The sequence below is a fragment of the Corella eumyota genome, chromosome 6 (genome assembly GCF_963082875.1).
Source record: "Corella eumyota chromosome 6, kaCorEumy4.1, whole genome shotgun sequence".
In the NCBI taxonomy this organism is placed as follows: domain Eukaryota; kingdom Metazoa; phylum Chordata; class Ascidiacea; order Phlebobranchia; family Corellidae; genus Corella; species Corella eumyota.
In genome coordinates, this window is record NC_137495.1 from 2,516,039 (window position 1) to 2,535,112 (window position 19,074).

Genomic DNA, 19,074 nt, shown 5'->3' on the forward strand with positions numbered 1-19,074 from the left:
ATAAACATGTTCGCTAAAAATCAAATATTGTTTGAATTTCAAATGAGATTTTTATTAGTTTGGCAACATGCCTGCCAGAGGATGTTAGTTGAAAAGTAGCAATGCATATTATGACAAAACAATCACACAACACTCTAAAAAACAAGAAAACAAACGGGCAACATTTTTGTGACTTTAAAAATTTTAGCACCAAATTTTAAAAAAATAAGAAAAAAATTTAAATTAAAAAATACTTAAAATTAACCGTGCTATGTTAAGCAATTTGTTCTTTATAGTGACCCCCATAAAATATCAAGGTATTAAAACATCATCTACTTTAAATTATATTTACAGAAGTGTGTTAACGAAAAACTACGATTAAAAAATGACAGTTAAGTTTATAAGTTATAACATAATGGCGGGCGAAATTATTGTTAAGTCATAATAGGTAAACAAATATAGTTAGGCATAAACAATACTTCAGTGATTTATAATAGGGTGGTCGACCTGAATAATATCACACATGGATAACAAATGGGAGTTCTTGCAAATGGGGATTTATAACTACGGGCTCCAGGCCTTTGATATATTATAATATGGGGATATAAAAATGCAAGTTTAAAAATGTTTTGATGATAAAAAATAAGGCAAAATAAAAGAAATTTGGCAGGATTTAATGTTAAAACTTATTACAAGTATGTAAATGTCAGTATATGGAGGATTTTGTAAAGGTAAATTGTAATATTTGATGCCTAATTTACATGGCCTTTCTGTAATACTCTTGCAATGTAAAAAAAGTGTCCACAAACAAAAATAAAAACTCTTTAAATTCCTACAATGGAAAAATGAAATAATATATATAGGGGATAAACTATTTAATAAAATATATCTTCAACTTTATACAGCACCAGAGAAGCTTTTGATATTTTTAATGTCACAACGTTGACACTGCGTCTGCCCCATCTAAACAAAATCATTTGAAGAATTCGGTTTATAAAACAAAGCCATTAAATTAGCAAGTTGTAACATCAATGGATTAAAAGTGAATTTAAATACTTGAAGACAGTGTATGAATGGCATATATAAATCTAAATTGAACAAAAATGGGCTAAAAGCCTAATTCATACAAATTATTACAAAACTAATAAGATAACTCAAGTTATATTTTAAACCTATCCAGATAGACTGATTTGCAGATTCTAAAGTAGTTCTACTATTAATCAACTTACCCCCTAAAGCATGCTCTGCTACACTTAAGCAAAGGGAATCAAATCTTGTGTTTATTTCATTTGCAGGATTTTGTTCTGGCGGGTTCTCAGGGAACAATCTGACATAATTTCAACAAAATTTTATTTTATTTAATAAACAAAATATATTTTAGTTATAACTTGAACCCTTACAAAAACACTTACATTCTTAATGACCCTTTAATTAAATTTTAATGTACTTGCTGGCATAAAATTAAAGTTATTAAAACTCTTTACCTGTGCCCAAGTCGAGGATCAAGTGAGGCAGATTTTCTAGAAGGATCAACATTAGTTTGTGATGTGGAAGGAGTTAAACTATTTGCAAACCAGTTCATCTAAAAAAACAATCTTCTTATTTAATTTTAGAAAAAAAAAGACAAAAATAAATATATAAAATTTTACTGCTTAAACCACGTATATTTATTAAAAATTAAATTCGTAAAATCTTTACATTGGGCTGCTGATGTTGATAACCCAAACTCATTGTCCTCAGTGGGGGAGAGGAAAGAGGGTTAAGAGGGCGGGGAGCTGAGTTAGACATATGGGGGGCAAACTGGGACCTCCCTTGTCTCCTAGAAGCTGTGTAACCCAAGGAGTGTTGAGATCTGAATAAGAATAAAATATTGAGTTAACATCTTTATATAATATAGCTTAGTTGATAAAATTTATGTATGTAAATTATTGCAAGCATCTATTTGTTGCAATATGCGACCATACTATGATAATTTAAATGCAGCTTGTTGGGTGGGAAAATACATAAATGAGCTCAATGGATAATGTTTAGTTCTTATATGCCTTTAGAATACAAAAAAGTGCTATTTTACTGATACATTTTGACGGCAAGTATTAGTGGAGTCTATTTTATGATAAGCAGTATAATAAAACTGGTAAAACAAGAAAAAATAAAATCTGAAAAAATGATGCTAGCACAGCTAATTAAAATTACTAAAAATATTTTTTAACAAATGTTGTTACCTATTACACTATTAAGTACCAATACCTTTGACTTTAATTGCTCATAAAATATAAGTGATCTACTTTTTAGAATTGAATTTAATGTCTTAATATTAACAAACCTGGATTGACTTGGAGGTCTAGTGTTCCTAGCAAGTGAGCGATACATTTTATTAACTTGTTGCTTCCATGTCCGCAATCTTTTCTTATGGACTTCAGTAAAAGCCTGAAATATAAAATATAAATTATAATTTTAGCTACTAATACTTATAACACAAATGTAATGTATTTATACTAATAGTGCAAGAATGTAAGGTTTATCACAATACAACAAAAAGGCCTAAAAATCTCATTACTATACCCTAATTAACTAAACTAGCTATATATATTTAAACTTATTAACTTTTAGATTCAATTTATTGCTAATTAAATATATTTTATATAAGTAGTTAATCTTACTGGGTGTTGAATACATCGCTCCAGTAGCTTCATATACAAAGTAATATTCTCGTCGTCAGGTTTCGATACAAGCAACTGGGTACAAGCTAGATAAGAAAAATGTTAAAATTTAAACAATCCAAATTTAATGAAAATGTATATATTTATATGTCTTGAAAACAAAATGTAGGGGTCACTAAAATTCAATTAAAATGTTAAAGAAATACAAAAAACAGTAAATACAAAATACTAAATATAAAAGTTCACCACAGATTAAAAATTATCCAAAAAGAGAAAATGTGTATAAATATAAGTCATGGAAACAATTTAATGCAGGGGTAATTTAATACAATTTAAAACAATTTTAATAATATTCAATTAAAATATATATAAATTAAAATACAGATTAAAAATTATCCGAAAATAAATTTCTACCTTTCCCCATTACTTTGGTGTACAGCGACGGAATATCTTCATCTTCTATGACCTCTTTCTTACCTCCAGCGAGATCAGGAGCAGGATCGAGTTGGGATTCGAACTTCTTGATGGGAGTTTGGATGAGGGATTTAAGTTCGATTAAACAAGCTCGCAGCGATCCTCCTCCAAGGATTTCCTGGAGGATAAATTTTAAACCATTTTTCAAATAAATATAACTAAAAAATCTGTATATTAAAAATGTTTTAAACATACCTACACTACACAGACATACACTTCGTAATATATATATGTTTGAAGCGTGTACAAATATAACTTCAAGTGTATTTTAAGAAGAATTACAAACTATCTTTAAAGTATAAAACAAAGAATATATTTAAACATAAAACTTACGTTTTCCAGGGTGACTAGTTGTTTGTATCTTTCCTTCAGTTTATTAATACTTAAAATTATTTTGTTTCGTGCGCCTTTTGTAACATTCTAAAAAAAGATAAAACTTTTAATTTTTAAATAGCAAAAAAAAGTGACCAAAAAACTAAAGCAATATAAAATTTTTTCTGTAACATTTTTTTTACTCAGTTAATTGAAAGACAAGATGGGAAACTTAAACTAAAAAATGAAATTCTTTGCATTATTGTCTAGAAAGCAGTTACGGTCTTCCTGCTTTGAATTAAAATTCCCGACATATTTAGCATGACAAGCATATCATTGTTAACCAATTATTTGTTAACAAAACCGCAAAGTATTAAACTAATTTAAAACATTAATGGGTTTAGCCTAAATATTAGAATAATAACTAACACAATATTAAGCCATACAAAAACTGAATTAAAGTATATAATTTTAATTACAATTTGTTTAAATTTTAATTGGTAAAAATAAAAAAATATTTAAAATAGAAATTTTAGAATTACCGTGAAATGGACAATGGTAATGTCTAATTAATTTTGGTATACTAACAATAGTCAGAGAACAATGTAAAATAAGTCAACTTTAAAGTTAGAACACAATGGGTGTCCAAAGAATTTTATTTTCTGAACAGTTCTGCATGACTGCATGTTAACACATAAACGACAATAAAGAATGTCATGCCCCGGCGATTTTGGTTACTATAGCAAAACTTGGCCATTTCCTTGGTTTTCAAATTTTATTTAAAAATTTTTTTAACAAAAAAAATAAACTTAGAAAACATATTTAAAGTATTCCACAAATAGTGTTTGATTTTTTTACAATACATTATATTTCCAATACAACTTTCACTTTTCTATTTAAACTCTTTTGGTTAAAATAACAAGTTTATATAGTTTAACTTTACTCCTAAGTATTTGACTTACTTTTTGGTCAAGTTTTTCTGAAGTTAACTCCATCATCTCCTCATATGTCATAGTTGAGAATAACTCGGAGTATTTGTGGAGTCGAAGTGACTTGAGCCAGGATCTAACATCTAAAAAATATAAATTTAATTATAATTACAACAAAAAATAACATTTTTAAAAAAAGGCATTAACTTATCACAAATATCTAACATTTGCATTTAATTTATTATAAATGTTGAACAATTCTTTTAATTTAATTTACCTGTCATTCCATCTGCCAGTCTTTCGTTATGATTTAATGAATTTCCATCAGAAGAAGTTGGTAGAGAAGGTGAAGTTGCAGTTGGGCTATCGGCACAATTGTTTGCAAAAACTAAAATACAAAAAAATGTTACAAAATCTAACCAATTTAAATAAAACATTTGGGCCAAATTTTTTTATAAAAAATGACAAAATTTATAAAAAATATCAAAACTTATATCCCAGAAGTAAAAAATTATCTTGTATATTGTGGAAAACAGAATAGTTGTATTTACTTGTAAGTGAATGAGACAAAGAAGTTGCATCATCAGCTTTACCCAAACTAGAACCTATCTCGAGTGAATTTGAACCTGAAACAGAGTTTTATATTTACGATAACAGCTCAGCATTTTATGTGTTTTCCATAAACTTGACTTGTTTAAAAAGATTGTCATTTTTCTGAAACCCTAATACCAATAGATTTTACTCTGAAGTATACCTAACAAAACATAGTCAATAACAGTCAGCTTTACAATTCCTCTATTCACTTTACATGTATATATTTAAATTAGCCTTTAAGATTACTATAAATTGCAAAAACGACTACATACGTGAAGACACATCTGGCGAAATTTCCGCCTCATTTTGGACGATATTTTGTTCATTTTCCATCCTTCCATCCAACCCTGACATCCAAGATGTCAACAAATTTCTTTCCTTATTATCGAATGCTGGGTGGATAAGAGAGTAAGATAATAGTTGACGTGACTAAATAAATAAACAGAATTATTATTTATATTTTCAAAGCAGGTTTTAGTCATATTTCCGGAATATCAACCGCCAGCACACAAGAAAGAGGCTAACTTGTTTACATTAAATTTTTTGCATGTCTCATCAAATATTCTTAACTTCTATTAACAATATAAAAATATGTTTATGTTTGTATAAATACTGAAAAACAAATGACACACACCTCTTCAAGATATTCTGATCTTTCGATTGCAAATCTTAGAACATTTGGTAATATTTCCAGGTATCTGTGCTTAGCTACATCATTGCCAGGTTTTAATAAAGGGAGATGTGTAAGAAGTATTTTAATCACTTCTGCTTGTTGTGGTTCGTTAAATAATCTTGATACAAAGTCTGCAAAAATTAAAAATTTATCTTTGGTTTAATTTACCATCTGGAGTTAAATTTGTTGGAGTAAAATAGAGTTAAATCAAGCATGGAGTTAAATTTTTTACCCTGGCCCAGTTAAAAGTTAATTTTGATAGATTGGAATATATTTAATTATAGTTGTCTAATTATTTTTCCACCGATTAGCTTTTAGCTCATCAAATGTTTATACTGTAACAAGCGCTTTACTCAAGGGCATTACAGCAATAAAGCAGTAGAAAACAAACCCATAAATTTATGTAAAAAAGTCAAAAGTTTCAACCACCACACCATGCATGCTGTTAAACTTATACAAAAAAATAATTTTAATAACAACAAATTATATTTACCATGGTCATTTGCTTCATCTTCCATTTCTAAAAGTTCAGGACAATCGATCAAAATGTGTTCCAAACATCTCCACAAGAATTTTGCCTGACATTTTTTCATGCGTTTAAGTAAAGAGTATAAGGCGACGGTTTGTTCACATTCGTTCCAGTTCTTAAACCAGGTTGCTAGAACTTCAACCTGAAAAAAGATATTTTAAAATAGGTAAGTTTTTTTTCCAATTATTTGTAAATATTAATAGCCCTTTTTAATTTTTTTTAAATTAAACTTACCTGATCTGAAAACAGCATTATGAACAAATTTTAATTAGAAGAGATTTCAAATTTTTGTTAGTTATTATTTTTCTGATTTCTTAAGAATTGCAAACTTTTTTCCAGGTCAATTTGCAGTACTTCTTGTTAAGTGTATTGTACTCTATGCCATTTTATACAGTTAGTTTCTAAAAATCAACAAAAACTAACAAAAATTATCCTTTAACTCGTTAAAACAAAGTTTAAAAATGTTTGCAGTAAAATTTAAAATTCCAATAACGAAACACAACTGAGACTGAAAAGCAAAAATAAAGCAGTTTTTAAAAAAATATCATTACGTAGCTTAGCGCATGTTGTAAGACTACACTTAATCATATAATTACCATATTTGTTAATAAAATAACTAAACCACAATCATTATTAAAAGCTTAGCCTAACTTTAGCCTAAGTTAATCTGCGTTATCTCCACCCAAACAAACTCCCTTTTTCGTCGTAAGTTCGGCGAAACTTTTATCGTAAAAGTAATAACTTTTTGTTTATCCTCTATTCAAAAAACTTGCAAAAAGTTTTAAAGTAAAAATATATTTCATCCCTGCAATCATAGGTGGGTTTGTGGTGCATAAATATGGTGTAAATTAATAAAAGTTACATAAGCATACAATCATAAATAATTAAATTGAAAAAATGGAGTAATATGAGGGTAAACAGAACAAAAATAGCATGGTTTATGCATTAAATCAAACTATAATAAGCAATATACAGTGAAAGAAGATAACTATGATAAAAAGTAAAAACTACAATGCTATATTTACTGCAAACTCTTAATTAAATCACAATGGTTTTCTTAAAAAATCAATTAGAACAAAGTGCAAAGCTGTGTAGTTGAATCGAAAGTTAAAAAAAAGAATTATTTACAGAGAAGAAAAAACTACAAGTTCTCCATTTCATGAGTGAATTTTAATATCTCTACCAAACTTAAATGTAAATCTGTTTTAATAAAACTATAATACATTTCCGGACATCTTTTTAATAACTTTTGTAATTGCAAAAGAGAATTTCCATCAAATTCTGCTAGAGTAGTTTCTAAACCTCCTGTTTTGTATATAAAAAAAAATAAATGATAAAACCTTATTTGTTTTGAATATTTGGGTTTAAATAGCATTTTGGCAACTTACGAATATTAGTTTTGTTGGCCCACTTTTTAACGTCTTCTGATGTCCAATTACTTATCGCAGAATTGGATTGTTTTATAGCACTTTGGTGTGAAGCAGATTTTTCTTAAACATGATAAATAAAAGTTAATTGCACATAACAAATTTAACAATGAATTTAAACACAACATCTAAATTCCAAAAGCATTCAATTATTTAATAATAACAGAAAGTTTAAAAAAATAAATTAGTAAACTACATAAATAGACTTTTAATGTTACCTATTTTAACTGTTTCGTTGCTTATTCCAATCTTGTTGTTTATGGATTGGGAAATTTGTGGGTAACCTTTCTCAAGCAAATTGTGTGTAGAAATATCAATGTAAAGTTGCATACCAAGAAGAGCACCAAGCCAGCCATCAGGAGAATAAGATTCCTCCAATAGTAAAGGAATAATTGGTTTTGAAAGTTTGTAAGCATACTCAGCTTCTGTAATGGAAAAAAAATTCAAGCAAAAGCTAAACATAAAAAGTTATTAAAGTTAAATAAAAAAATCGATTAATGTAAAAATTTCGAATAACAATACAAAATAAAACCTGTTCTGCATGGGTTACTGTTCTTATAGTTTTCAGTTAAACATACAATGACAACTGAAGCGCTTTCTACTGCATCAGCCATTGCAGATAAGATTGAACCTTTTGCTTCATCAACATCTATCCAAACTTTAAACTCATTAGCTTTAAGATAATCACGAAGCTAAAAGAAGTTCGTTTTTTCATTATAAATTTATGCAACCAAAACCCTAACAAACAAACATTGTACCAGCAGCATGGTGTAGTGGTGAAAACGCTTGCTACACTACATGAGGTTGTGGGTTTGATCCTCACTGCTAAGGAACTATAAAAAGAGTATGAACCCCTGCCTAGCCAATATTTAATCAGCAGCTTTATTATCGGGCAACTACATTCTATAATATCCAAACTGCCAAAAGCAACTCGAGACTGGGTCAGGGGAGAAATTGTAACTCTATGTTTTCCACATCGAGAATAAAAATATAAATAAAAAAATGACAGGATGTTCTTACTAATAGTATAATGGGCTGAACATTCCATTGGTAACTAATCATAACATGTTTTCCTGATGTGACATTCTTGTTTGTGGCTTGAGTTTTTTCTTCCAAAACAAACAGGAGACCTTCACATGACTTTAGTGTTGATTTCGTGCTGGTTTGGTCTTGTGATATCACCTTGATGGCATTCAGTAAACCTTCCTCCTTAAAAATTGAACATAGCATCATCACATATAAAAAATAAATTAAGGCAAAAAATTTTAGATAAGTAAGATCCAAAACAACGTAAATTTAATGCCTGAATTGAATAAAGGGTGACTCAATGCAAGTACAGATCAACTTGAACCCAAGTATGGATCGCCTAGTGCGCATTTACGTGAATACAGATTGACTGGCAACCAGTTTATTGCGAGGTAAATACCCAATAAACACAAAACTGTAGCATAACTTATTTAAAAAGCCTGTTACCTGTTTAATTTTATCTTTATTGTCTGGATGAAAGGATAGAGTCCATAAACAATGCATTGCAGCTTCGTGCTCTTCTTTATTTCCATCTGGAACCATTAACTCTTTAATCATTGGAAGAATTCCTTCCACTACCATTGCTTGCTGAATTATTGACACATAAATTTATTTATAAAACCCATACAACTTTAAATAAATATATATAAAATCTAGAGGTGAAATTTTAATATTGTGATCAACTATAAATATTGTATTCGATTAAAAAAAATAGCCTATAAGTTTTTTTTTATTAAAGTCATACAAAAATATTTAGGACTTAATCCATAAAAAAGTTATTGAACCTTGTTGTTGTCGTTTAGTGCTAATCTATCAAGTCCTTCAATTGTTTCAGTAGCTGAAAACATGTAAGTTTTCGCAATGTGTTTGGGAGAGTTCAAGGCACTTTTTAATAACTTTAAAATAAAACTGATCACTCCACTGCCTGTAAAAAGAGAAATAATAACATCGGTCAAAGTACAATAAACTAAATTTGTATACCTACAAAAGATACAACAAATATTATATAAATATTTAATGTTTTTTGAAATAACAATATTGTTATTTGAAGACAACAATAGTAATAAAAACATGACTAAAAACACAAGCATAGTTGCTGTTTTATACCACATACAAAATTCTTTTGATTACCAAATTCTCAAAAAAATAAATTTATATTTTACCTGTCATTAACTTTTCACTTTCTTCCTCATTAACACAGTAAGCCAACAAAATCATAACTTTTGCTTTAATAATAAGATATGAAGACTTTTGATATTCTAACAAGTTAGTTAGCCCGTTGTTTTGTCGTATTATTGAACTTGTTTCGTTGCAGTGGCGAACCACATTTAATAAAATACCAAAAGTAGCCTGTTATTATGTAAAGATTAAAACACCAATAATTATTAACAATTTTAAAAACTTGTTTTTTGCCAATTTATTTATTTTTTATTTAATAATAATCTTTGTAAGATTGCTAGATTATTTACCTTAATCTTTTTAGTATTTAAGTTAAATAAAAAAGTTTGCCTGGTTTAATTGAAAAAGGTAATTAAATTATACCTTTATATGAAACCTTTTTTCATCTTTTTTTAACTCCTCAATATTAAGTTGAGGTGTAGAAAACTCAGCCATACATTTTTCAACTATTTTCCTGGTTCGAAACATTTCTTTGCACAAGTTTTTACTCTTATCTGTATAATTCCACAGCACAAGTTTCATCTAAATATTTTTTTGTATATATCTTTATCCTTGATGTGGGAAAGTCGAACGCGTGACTTAAACATAAAGTAACATCAGTTACTCCGACCAAGTCTCGAGTTGCCTGTGGCAGTTTGGGATATTATAGAGACTATGATTGCTCAGTAATAATGCTGCTGATTAAGTGCTGGCTCAGCAGGAGTTTATATCGTTTATAGCGCCTTACCCAAAGGCCCTACAGCATGAAAGCAGTAAGAATTGACCCACGACCTCATGGTGGTGTAGCAAGTGTTTTTACCACTACACCATGCTGCCGGTATATTAAAGTTTAAATTAAATTATTACAAAGATAATAATAGTTATAAAAAGATCTAGTTGAATTTTTACACATATTTAGTTTGTAAAGTTAGCAATATATGAAACTATGAAACCAAATTTATTTATTTGTTCTCTTACAAAATAGATAGTTTTGAACTTCAAAAAAGCTGAATTTAGATCCTCATAACCAAGGTAATGTTCCCATAAAGTGTTACAAGAAGAAACAAAATTATGCTTTACCATTAAATCCCCAATGTCAATGGCAATGGATTTTCCAAAAGCATAATATGTCTAAAAATAAGACATTACATTTAACACACCTAATACTGGCATTTAATTTACAACAAATTTTTTGCAAGTATTTAAAATGCCAACCTTTGTAAGAAGTTTAAAAATTTCTTTTCCTTCATTTTTCCATTTTTCATCAATTTTATTTAGTTCACATAACTTCTCCTAAAATAAATTGTAATGTATCATTTTTCTTTACAAAATATACTTTTTAATTTTTTTTTTTTTAATATATATCTTTATCCTCGATGTGGTAAAGTCAAATGCGCAACTTAAACATAGAGTAACATTAGCTACTCCGACCCAGTCTCGAGTTGCCTGTGGAAGTTTGGAATATTATAGAAATTATAATTGCCCGATAATTATGCTGCTGATTAAGTGCTGGCTCAGCAGGAATTTATACCGTTTGGGTGCTGCAGCATGAAATCAGTGGGAATTAAACCCACGGTGTCATGTGTGGTGTAGCAAGTGTTCTTACCACTACACCACGCTGCCGGTTTTAAATGACAATATTTTTGGAATTAAAAGACAATATTTTGCAAAATCTAAAAGCCAAATTATCCGACTGTTTTTAAAACTAGCTTACTTTACCTTTCTTTTTATTAATTTTTTTTACTAAAAATTAGTAATATAACTTACTTCTATAAATGTTAAAGTTTCTTCTTTAGTCTTCCGCTTTTGGTTTTTACCATTTTCCTCTGCAAAAGTAAATTCGAGAATGTAAGTTGTAATATACTCAACAATTTGTACAATTAATTTATTTATAAAAACAATTATTAAAACCATTATATATTACGGTTGTTTAAGTTCTCTTACCATTATCAGAAACTGCTGCCACAGTACTAATATTATTTGTCAAAATTTGCTGACTTTCTGCAACCGCTGGAATTTCAATTTGTTCAGTTTGATTTACGATATTACTCTTACTAGCAGATGAACCCATAATATATAAGATGACAGGGTACGTAAATAGACTTAAACATCCCAAAATAAAATTGCAGTAGTTAAAAGTTGTACTAGAATAGTAATAGACGGAAAAAATGCCACAATAAATATTAAAAAACTTTTAAAAATTATAAAAAAATGGCGTCGCATGTTGCGGGGAGATAAAGTGCGACAACTGCCGGTTGATATTTTCAACGACAAAATCCATAGACATCCACAAAAAATGTTTAAAAAAGTAAATAGAAATTGCTTATTTTCATCAGTACGTAAAAACTTAGTTGTGTTTTAATTAGAAATTAAATAAGTTGATGCTTAATCACTGAGGGTTTGAGCTAGAAATGTTATTTTTAGTATCTTGCCTTTTTTGGTTATATGTGACCTATATTCGCATGACTGCATTGGTGGTAGATTTTTGCTGATTGCGAAAAATGTTTAAGCTTCTTTTTTGTGACTTAAAAAAGCGAATATTTGTAAAATGTTGGTTTAAAAGTTCTCAAGAAAGCTATAAGGCCGTTCGAAAAAAATTAAAATATAACTGACAAGTTTTACTTAGCTGTAAATCAAGATTTATATTCATTACAGAAGTACAGTTGTTTGCTGGATACAACCTAACAGTTAATAGGTAAATATGATCTTTAAAAGTTCACTACCAGATGCTGTAATATCGGAGATTTCGGTCGGAACTCGAATCTTAGACAAAATTTCAACCTTTGGAGACCGAGTTGCTTTGGTTAATGGAGATACTGGCAAAGAAATTACATTTTCTAAACTAAAAAATGACGTCATTGAATATTCTGCCATCCTGTGGTCGTTGGGGGTTCGTAAAGGTCACGTGGTCATGCTGGTTATTCCGTTTGATCCGGATTACGTACCGTTGTTGGTTGCCATAGTAACTTGTGGCGCAATAATCAATTTCGCCTATACCTACGAAAACCACGAAGCGATGACGTCACATATCAATGACGTGAATCCATTTTTAATTGTGACCAAAAACTCTGATTTAACTGAATTTAAAGTTCCACGTCACGTACTGACCTTAACTGATATTCGTGACCTCGCGTTAACCCTTGACCCCACAACAAGGGTATTTCCCGATGATGTTTTGATCGACGTACATAAAGATCCATTTGCGATATTTAACTCAAGCGGAACGACGGGAAAATCAAAAAGAATCGTGGTTACCCATTACGCCATTAACGCAGTTTTTGACAGAAACCGACGTTTTCGAATTGACCAATCGGACTGCATTCTACTTTCTCTTCCAATTTTCAGTTATGGGTCAATAACGCGAATCCTAAGACCTATATTAGAGGGTATAAAAGTGGTCTTATCGGAGCACATGACACTATCTAACTTATATAAAACTGTAAGTAAATATAAATGTACTATGTTGATCTGTGCAAACGCACCTGTTCTTATGGAAGTACTAAACACAGGAAAAGTTTCTGAATTAAAAAGCTTGAAATGTATAAGCTTTGGCGGGATGCCTTTTCCTGTACATATGAGAGAAAAAGCTAAACAAAAACTTGGCATCCCAATTATATGCAGCTATGGTACTACTGAGATAGGAAATATTACAATAGGACCTGTTGATACTTGTCCAGCGAATAGTGTTGGAAAGTTACTGTCCAACACCGATGCTCGTGTGATTGATTATGTAACTGGTAAGAATTTAGACGTAGGCAAACCGGGAGAAATTCTAGCAAAAGGTCCTTCTGTTATGAAAGGTTATTATTGCGCAGAAGGTGCTGACATTCATGCAATAGATTCGGATGGCTGGTTTCATACTGGTGACGTGGGGTATTTTGACAGTTCTGGTTTTCTATATATTTTAGATCGAATAAAAAATGTCATTAAAGGCCCTCGAGGTAAAACAATTTACCCAACAGAAATACAAAATATTTTATTAAAACACCCATCGGTTAAGGATGCAGCAGTTGTTGGGGTATATAATTTAGAACATTTTGAAACTCCTAAAGCGTTTGTGGTAAGCAAAAATGAATTCGCAGATGCGGATGAAATCCTAAAATTCTACAACGAGCAAGTCCCTGATTTTAAGCAGATTCGCGGAGGTTTGGAGTTTATTGAAGTTATGCCTAGAGTTGGTATCGGAAAAATTGACCGAAATAAATTAAAGAAGTTGCACGAAAAATCGAACCCAGTTGATAAATAAACACCAATTGAACTTAAACAATACAATACATTAAATCCTAATGGACTTATTACACACATACTTAACACTTGCATTTGTGTGTTTTATATTCTAAACCCTATGATTATAACATCATAATGAAAGCGTGTCGTTAATTACAATAAAATGAACTCGTTTAATTACTTATAAGTGTAGTTACTCACTTTGCAGGTGATTTCTAAACGCCAACGTGCTACTTTTAGATGGTAATTTTAAATGAACCTTTTTGCAATATTAATATAGGGCGTTTGTACTAGATTTAATTAGTTCAGAATAGTAAGGATAGCGGTAAGACGTTTACAGTTTTTAATTGAAGTTCTATATAGTTACTGCACATGAAATTATTCGCAACCTAAAGTGTCTAATGTATAAGAAAAGTCTTTACGTTTTGAATTAGATTTAAATTTAAAAAATATATTTATATAAGATTTTAAAACGTCACTTAAAAAACATTTAAATAAAAAAATTAATTTAAATACAAAAAAAGCATGAGAAAATTCTAAATAACATTTCAAAAAAGTAATAAAAAATGTCAAACTAAATAATACATCAACCCAATTCACAAACTAAAACGTGGATTCAGTTTCAAATTTCTTAAAACAGTTCGACCCCGGGCAATATATTTGGTCGTTAAAATTTTGTATAAGGAATTTAGTTGAGAGTTATTAGATGGATAATCAGTATAATGACGTATTTATTCAAAACAAGAACTTTGATGTTCCAAGTACCACTCGAATTATAAAGTTAATTAGATTGGAGAACTTATTTTCAAAAATAAGAAAATATTTGAAAGAAATTTTTTATTGATAAATTTAAAATTGAAAAAAATCATTTTTTAAATTCAAAAAAAAATAAAAAATAACTGACAAAGCTACAGATAGAAGTAGATTTAAATTGAGTTTCGCTGTACAGAAAACGCATTAGTTTTTACGGTATAATAATTAGTGATCGTTTATTTTGGTTTTATCTTAATCGCCTACCAAACCCAAAACTAATCTGGACAAACCACTTAAAAGGAACTGCGTTGTGGTACTAACATAGTTAGCAATAATTTATAAAGTCAAAAATATCAGAGTTTTGGTCAAATAAATTTTAAAACAATACCATTTTTGGTAAGTTGACATTTTAGTAGATAAAATTATAAAATATTAATACCATTTTTAGTAAGTTATCATTTTTAATATAATTTAAGAAAGTAAAAATTTAAAACTATTTTTAGTACAGTTTTTATAAGTTGATACCAGTTTTAGCAGAAAAAGAAATTTATGTAGGTAAAAAAGTTATAGCTATGAATTTTTTCTAGCAGTTGTAGGCCAAATTAAAGTTTTAGCAAAACATTAGAGTTTAAAGCTTTTTACAAGGCATACAAAAAATGTAAAAAATATACTTAACAAAAAGAACATGATCATAACAAAATGCCAAAAAAATGACCCCATTTCTGTTTAGATATTTAGAGTAATTCCGAATAGGATCAACTAACCCAACAACGAAAATGTATTCTGCGATTTTAAGTTTATTATTATTTACACAAATGACGTTATCACAAGTTGTTGTTATTGGCAACAAAGATGCAAGTTTAAATAACGTAGTAGTTAAAGAAGAATTTCCCCAGCATTCCGGTAAGTTGTATTATTATCTATCAATCAGAGGCTGGTATACTATATTAATAAAAAAAATTTCAAAAAATCAATTATTATAAAGCATATTAGTTATCTGATCTTTTTAACTTTTTTTTTTCATTTTCACAAACAATTTGTTCACGGCAAATTGTGAACAATTACAACACAATCGATCGGACAATCACGATTATTTCGTAACTACCATAAACACGTGTTTATTGTTATATCACTCTAATCTATGTTTACAACTATTGGTATATACCGACAAACTATAAAGAAACACTAAATAAACAACTCACAATATTTTTATAAAAGCTTATTGTCCTTTTAAGTAAAATAATGCATTTTTAGCCATTATTATTCAATAGTTACGCATGGTTTTATAACAATATTACACTACATGATGTTCTGGGTTCGATCAACGGTATAAACCTCTGCTGAGCCAACACTTAATCAGCATCTTTATTATCTGGCATTTCTAATCTATAATATCCTAAACTGCCAAAGTCAACTCGATACTGGGTCGGAGTAACAGATGTTACTCTATGTTTAGGCCGTGAAGTCGACCTTGAAGTGATAAAAAAAATATTTTGAAAACTAAAAATATGCTTAAAAAATGTTTGTTTTTTCAGTTACAATGCAATGCAAAGCAAGCCAAATGTGCGTTACAATGAACAGAACCTGGTTGGCTGATAACTGGGCGGTGCTTAACGGGGAGGAGCTGTCATTCAACGAACCTTGCAGCCAATCACGCCGCGTCAACGTCACGCACATTATAGTATGCACAGAAGCGTATAAGATGACGTCATGTGGCACTGCGTTTAACCTCGTAAGAATTTTACTTGATTTTGAATTCATTTTTTTTGTGATTCAGATAAAAATAACAAAAAATTCCGTTTTTTAGAATGATAGTCACGTGATTTACTCAAACAACGTCACAATCAGGGAGTCGGTGAGCGGGAACGCGGGAAGTTTCGTCTACAAACGAGCTTTCTCGTGGCGTTGTATTTACCCTGTTCAAATCCTAGTCGGGCTTCAGTTTATACCAGTTATTAGGTAAGTCCATATGACGTCATAATTTCTTACGTCATTTTAAATGATTTTGTACTCGTAAATCAAAAAATTTTTGCAGGCCTTTTAATTAACAAAAAATTTAAAAATGAAGTTGTTTTTGAATTTTCCTTTTAACGCTATATAATGACATATATACTCGTGACTTGTATTCCATATAAAGTCCTTTAAATATAATAACACGTTAGCTCCACCTAATTAACATCTTACATGTCAATTAAACGATTAAATCAAGCACTTAAGACATTTCAAATTTGTCGTAAACAGCCCAGTCACCCAATTTTTGGGAAGTAAAACGGGAAAGGGAGTGTTCCAAGCTGCCATGTTCTTATATAAGGATGATACTTATACGGAAATGTACAAACTACCCCCAGTTATGAAGATGAACGATCGGTAACATATTTAAAAATTGTATAAGTTCTTTTAGAATTCCATATATACGTAAATGCCTATATGTTACAAAAATATAAACTCAATAACTTATATACTACTCATTATTTACATATCAACAACCAACAAGCTTGACACTATCTTTAATTACATTTCAAACCAATTTAAACTAATAAAAAACAACTTGCAAAAAAATGCATACTTTTTTAAAATTGCGTGCCCTAATAACGATAATGTTTCTTATCTTAACATTTTTGCAAACCACTTTATTTTATAATATAACCTTATTTAACATTCCAATACTTTATTCTAAAAGTGTATGAAAATCAATCTAATTGTAAAATGCCAGTTGACCTAAAAACGCTTGCGCAACTAGCCTTTAAATCAACAAAAAAATGCTTTTTTATTTACAGCATCCGAGCTCGAGTCCAACTACTTCAAGGTCCTACTTTTAGTCGAGTTCAAGTTGTAAAATGTTGGGGAAGCCCCGATGCTGTTTCTACGACAAGCTCGGCACAATATGACCTTATCGATAATTAGTAAGTTCTTAAAAATAAACAAATATCAACGCGTTTATATCATAGTATACTTAGCAAATACAAAAAATCCATTTAATGATCTTAAAAGCCCAATTTATAAGCATCAACCTAGCCAACTCTACCCACACCTAATTAATTATTTTTAAGTCATATCTGCCTATATAGAAACAATTCCTGGTTTACACGAAACTGTTTAAAATTTGTAATAATTTATACTTTTAGTTGTCCATCCCAAATATCAATCGAAGCAGATGTAGAGATAATAACCAACGGTGTGGAGCAACATGCATCGTGGGAATCCAGTGTTTTTAAGTTTGTTAAAGCAACCGAAGTTTACGTTCACTGCAACATTAGAGTTTGTTTCGAAGGAGATAATTGCGTAAAGGTATGGTAGATTTTCATATACAGATTAACTTTTAAACTTCAAGTCTTCTACAGGATATTCGTAGTGCAATACCTACTTAAACATTTGAATATAACAGACATTTAGCATAACTCAAATTGTTCTTGCAGACTTGCAATAACACAACCGCTAGCAGGGGCAAGAGAGAGGTCCAATCATTCGAGAACGTTGTCCTCTCAGTCGGCCCAATTATACCCGGAAGTAGTGTTCCCACGGTGGATACCCTAACTCGATCTATCGATGACGTCATAGGGACTACACAAGCTAGCCTTGCTAAAAGAGATAGTGACCTAATATTGGGTATACCCCGTAAGTACAAAGTTTTTCTTTCCAAATTTTGTTTTTTTTTAAAAGAAAACTACATAAAATTTATAATAATAGTGTAACTATAGACCATTTAATACTTTTGTAAGTGTATGCAGATTGTAAATCATTATTTCTTTTCAACAGGAATTGCTGTTTACTGCATTATTATAGTTATGGTCGTTCTTACCGTGGTAGCATTTACAAGTGCGGTCATCTGCGTTGTACGTAAAGGAAGAAAACCTAAGTCTAATATCGCACTACAATCTCCAGTTAAAAATATCAAAGTAAAACAAGTTTCAACAAGCTCAAATGTCGAATGTTTGATCTGATATTGTGTTCGTTATTTTGATTAGTTTTTATATCTATTTTTATTTAGATAAATTTTAAATTAACGACTTCTCATAGGCAATAAAAATGTCGATTATTAAATATATTTTATATGCCTTAATACTGTATTTATATTGTGTATGAAATATTAAAAAGTGTTATTAGTTTTTTTTATAAATACAGCTAAATGATATTGTCAATAAATTTTTTTTTTTAAATTAGCTTTTTTGTCTTCAAAGTTTAATTAGAAGTAAAAATATAAGTTTAACTAAGTCCAAGCCGCAAAAAAAGGATTAAAGTTTTGTCTCCTGCAAATACTCAAATCACTAAAGTAAATAATAAAACAACTGCAGAATTTTTTTATATTATAAAAAATCTCAATGTGCAAATATTC

The 19,074-nt window shown here is 29.6% G+C and overlaps 4 protein-coding genes across 4 annotated transcripts; 2 read left to right on the forward strand and 2 right to left on the reverse strand.

Annotated features, from left to right (window-relative positions):
- Positions 1 to 36: 36 nt before the first annotated feature.
- LOC145756046 (protein Smaug homolog 2-like) lies at positions 37 to 6,563 on the reverse strand. Its single transcript, XM_082572280.1, has 15 exons — positions 6,385 to 6,563; positions 6,115 to 6,292; positions 5,583 to 5,752; positions 5,221 to 5,377; positions 4,906 to 4,980; positions 4,632 to 4,742; positions 4,388 to 4,497; positions 3,447 to 3,533; positions 3,054 to 3,231; positions 2,640 to 2,725; positions 2,303 to 2,406; positions 1,678 to 1,831; positions 1,464 to 1,561; positions 1,209 to 1,306; positions 37 to 942 (listed from the first exon to the last, which is right to left on the reverse strand). Exons 1-15 carry the CDS (start codon positions 6,400 to 6,402, stop codon positions 914 to 916), a joined length of 1,653 nt encoding a protein of 550 aa, XP_082428406.1. The 5' UTR covers positions 6,403 to 6,563; the 3' UTR covers positions 37 to 913.
- Positions 6,564 to 7,132: 569 nt separating this feature from the next.
- LOC145756043 (uncharacterized) lies at positions 7,133 to 11,978 on the reverse strand. The gene is made up of 13 exons (XM_082572278.1): positions 11,706 to 11,978; positions 11,529 to 11,587; positions 10,977 to 11,054; positions 10,740 to 10,892; positions 10,146 to 10,304; positions 9,767 to 9,953; positions 9,389 to 9,528; positions 9,051 to 9,191; positions 8,598 to 8,786; positions 8,110 to 8,269; positions 7,796 to 8,002; positions 7,539 to 7,640; positions 7,133 to 7,455 (listed from the first exon to the last, which is right to left on the reverse strand). The coding sequence occupies exons 1-13, from the start codon at positions 11,830 to 11,832 to the stop codon at positions 7,292 to 7,294; spliced, it is 1,866 nt and encodes a 621-aa protein (XP_082428404.1). The 5' UTR covers positions 11,833 to 11,978; the 3' UTR covers positions 7,133 to 7,291.
- Positions 11,979 to 12,348: 370 nt separating this feature from the next.
- On the forward strand, positions 12,349 to 14,118 carry LOC145756049 (putative 4-coumarate--CoA ligase 3). Its single transcript, XM_082572284.1, has one exon. It carries the CDS (start codon positions 12,463 to 12,465, stop codon positions 14,005 to 14,007), a length of 1,545 nt encoding a protein of 514 aa, XP_082428410.1. The 5' UTR covers positions 12,349 to 12,462; the 3' UTR covers positions 14,008 to 14,118.
- Positions 14,119 to 15,556: 1,438 nt separating this feature from the next.
- Positions 15,557 to 18,682, forward strand: LOC145755367 (pancreatic secretory granule membrane major glycoprotein GP2-like). Its single transcript, XM_082571593.1, has 8 exons — positions 15,557 to 15,644; positions 16,277 to 16,473; positions 16,549 to 16,700; positions 16,983 to 17,108; positions 17,519 to 17,644; positions 17,867 to 18,029; positions 18,158 to 18,356; positions 18,498 to 18,682. The coding sequence occupies exons 1-8, from the start codon at positions 15,557 to 15,559 to the stop codon at positions 18,680 to 18,682; spliced, it is 1,236 nt and encodes a 411-aa protein (XP_082427719.1).
- The last annotated feature ends 392 nt before the right edge of the window (positions 18,683 to 19,074 follow it).